The sequence below is a fragment of the Morone saxatilis genome, unplaced genomic scaffold (genome assembly GCF_004916995.1).
Source record: "Morone saxatilis isolate NCDOM2014 unplaced genomic scaffold, NCSU_SB_2.0 Contig8, whole genome shotgun sequence".
In the NCBI taxonomy this organism is placed as follows: domain Eukaryota; kingdom Metazoa; phylum Chordata; class Actinopteri; family Moronidae; genus Morone; species Morone saxatilis.
Window position 1 is genome coordinate 27,801,073 of NW_023340257.1, and position 1,949 is coordinate 27,803,021.

Genomic DNA, 1,949 nt, shown 5'->3' on the forward strand with positions numbered 1-1,949 from the left:
AGAGAGAGAGAGAGAGACTTTATTTAATTTATATCACCATGAACTGAACCCCCCCAGCGGAGCCTCCATGCTATTATTAGCATTCTCCACCTCACAGCAGTTAGTCAGTGATTCTGGAAACACCCGACACCTCAACCGACTCCCTCCTCGCGTTCCACAGGGAAACACGAGGAGGGAGAACGTCCACCTGACTCGTGCAGGTCGGGGACTCAAACACCATCAGGCTGCCGATCGGCGTGAGCGACACCGACCTCTGACGGATCCAACGCTCAACGGAGACACTGAATAACGACGACGTGAGGGAAGCAGAGACGAAGCTGCTATGAATCAGTGTTAGAGAGCTCGTACAGCCAGTACAGTACGTTAAAGAGGAGGGAGGGCAGCAGTAGAACGAAGTACTGATTCTACAGACTACAAATCAAAACGTTCCACATCATCAGTTTTTAGTTAAATGTATGATGTTAGCACTAATACGTTTATGTGATCTGAGCGAGGGGATGAAATACGATTCAAGTTTTCCAGGATATTCGGTCATTTTAATTGATTTCCACGTGTTTCCATGAGTGGAAATTCAGGTTTTCCAGGACGCGTTGGAAGTGTCAGAGAAACAAAATGTAACGTTCAGCTATTGAATGTGTCTGTCCTCGTTTTTAATCGATAGTTACCTCTACAAAACAAATCAACATATTTACTCAGAAGGAAAAGGGGATCTCCAAACGTTACGACAAATATAACTTAAAGACTGATGTAAGAAATCGGTATCAGACTTTATTCAACCAGGATCACGTCTGTGTTCGAACCAGAACTCTAGAGGCAGGACTTGCAGTGCAACCATGCAATTCTGTGACTGAACCTGATGGGTGGAGAGAAGACGTCGGGTTCCTCCGCCCTCTCCACCTTCGGAGGCTGACTGAGGAGGAGGAGGAGGGATGGAAGGGAGGGATGAAGAGGAATGAAAGAAGAAGAGTGAACGTAGAGCTTAAAAAAGGAGCAGTTCAACCCAAAATCTAAAGCACATTTATCCTCCGACCTGTCGGGCTGTTCGTTTTCGGCTCCAATCTACCCCTTAGACTTCACTGTTATAGCAGGACCCAAACAAGAGTAACTACACCTGGAAGCAGGTGTTAGCAGGGTTCAAGCTGCACCCGGCGACCAGCGGAGGTAAATAAACTGCATTTACCTTGATTATAGTTCCACCTGCTGGTTTACATTGTTCTTGTCTTGAGGTACGTGCAGTCGTCTGGCAATTTCAACTTACAGTGTAGGTTGCAGTACTACTTTAAGGGTTTGTGGAGTCCCCCAGGGAAGCGTCCTGGGTCCTCTGAACTTTCTATGAATTACCGACTCCTCACATTAATCCTCCTCAGCTTGAGCTGTAACGTAACCACTAGGGTAGCTAACGTTCAGAAATAAAATACATGAAACTACCTAGAAGGATAAATAAGACTACAGGTGAGAGGAAACATATTTGGGGTGAACTGTCCCTTTAACAGAAACAACAACAGAAGGATGAGAAAGACTGGAAGGAAAAACATAACGTGATGAAAGAATGAAAAGGAAGATAATAAAAAAAGACCCAACAACAGGAGAGGACACAGAATAAAAGACTTGTTGGTCTTTTGATGCAGATATTTGTGACGCAGCGAGTCCACGAGCCTCCTGATGAGTCAGAACAAGAAACAGCTTCTTCCTTCGTGTCAGGAGGAGGTCGTTTCAGCTCGTGTTCGTACCTCAGTCGTCGTCTCTGAGGCATCTGCTGGTCCAGATCTCTCTGCTGACGCTCCTCTCTCGTCATCCCCTTGTAGTTGGACGTCAACCCGAAGATCGGCCGCGACCACTCGTCTGGAAAAAAAGACACTTAACTGACCCGGTTTCCACTGGGACAATGTTCAATAACTACCATTAAAACGCTTCCACATGTCAGACTGTGAAAACTGTTCTGCCTCTAT

The 1,949-nt window shown here is 46.0% G+C and overlaps 1 protein-coding gene across 2 annotated transcripts in view; it reads right to left on the reverse strand.

Annotated features, from left to right (window-relative positions):
* The window catches only part of LOC118342224 (protein IWS1 homolog), a 2,301-nt gene extending 438 nt beyond the window's left edge, over positions 1-1,863 (reverse strand). The window contains exons 1-2 of one of the 2 annotated variants that reach the window (XM_035680715.1): positions 1,731-1,863; positions 854-910 (exon numbers count right to left, since the gene is read on the reverse strand). In XM_035680715.1, coding sequence (XP_035536608.1) covers positions 854-910; positions 1,731-1,795 — 122 coding nt within the window. In that variant the 5' untranslated portion in view covers positions 1,796-1,863. The remainder of the gene's footprint in view (positions 1-853; positions 911-1,730) is intronic. The other variant, XM_035680716.1, reaches the window with a different exon arrangement.
* Between the last annotated feature and the right edge of the window lie 86 nt (positions 1,864-1,949).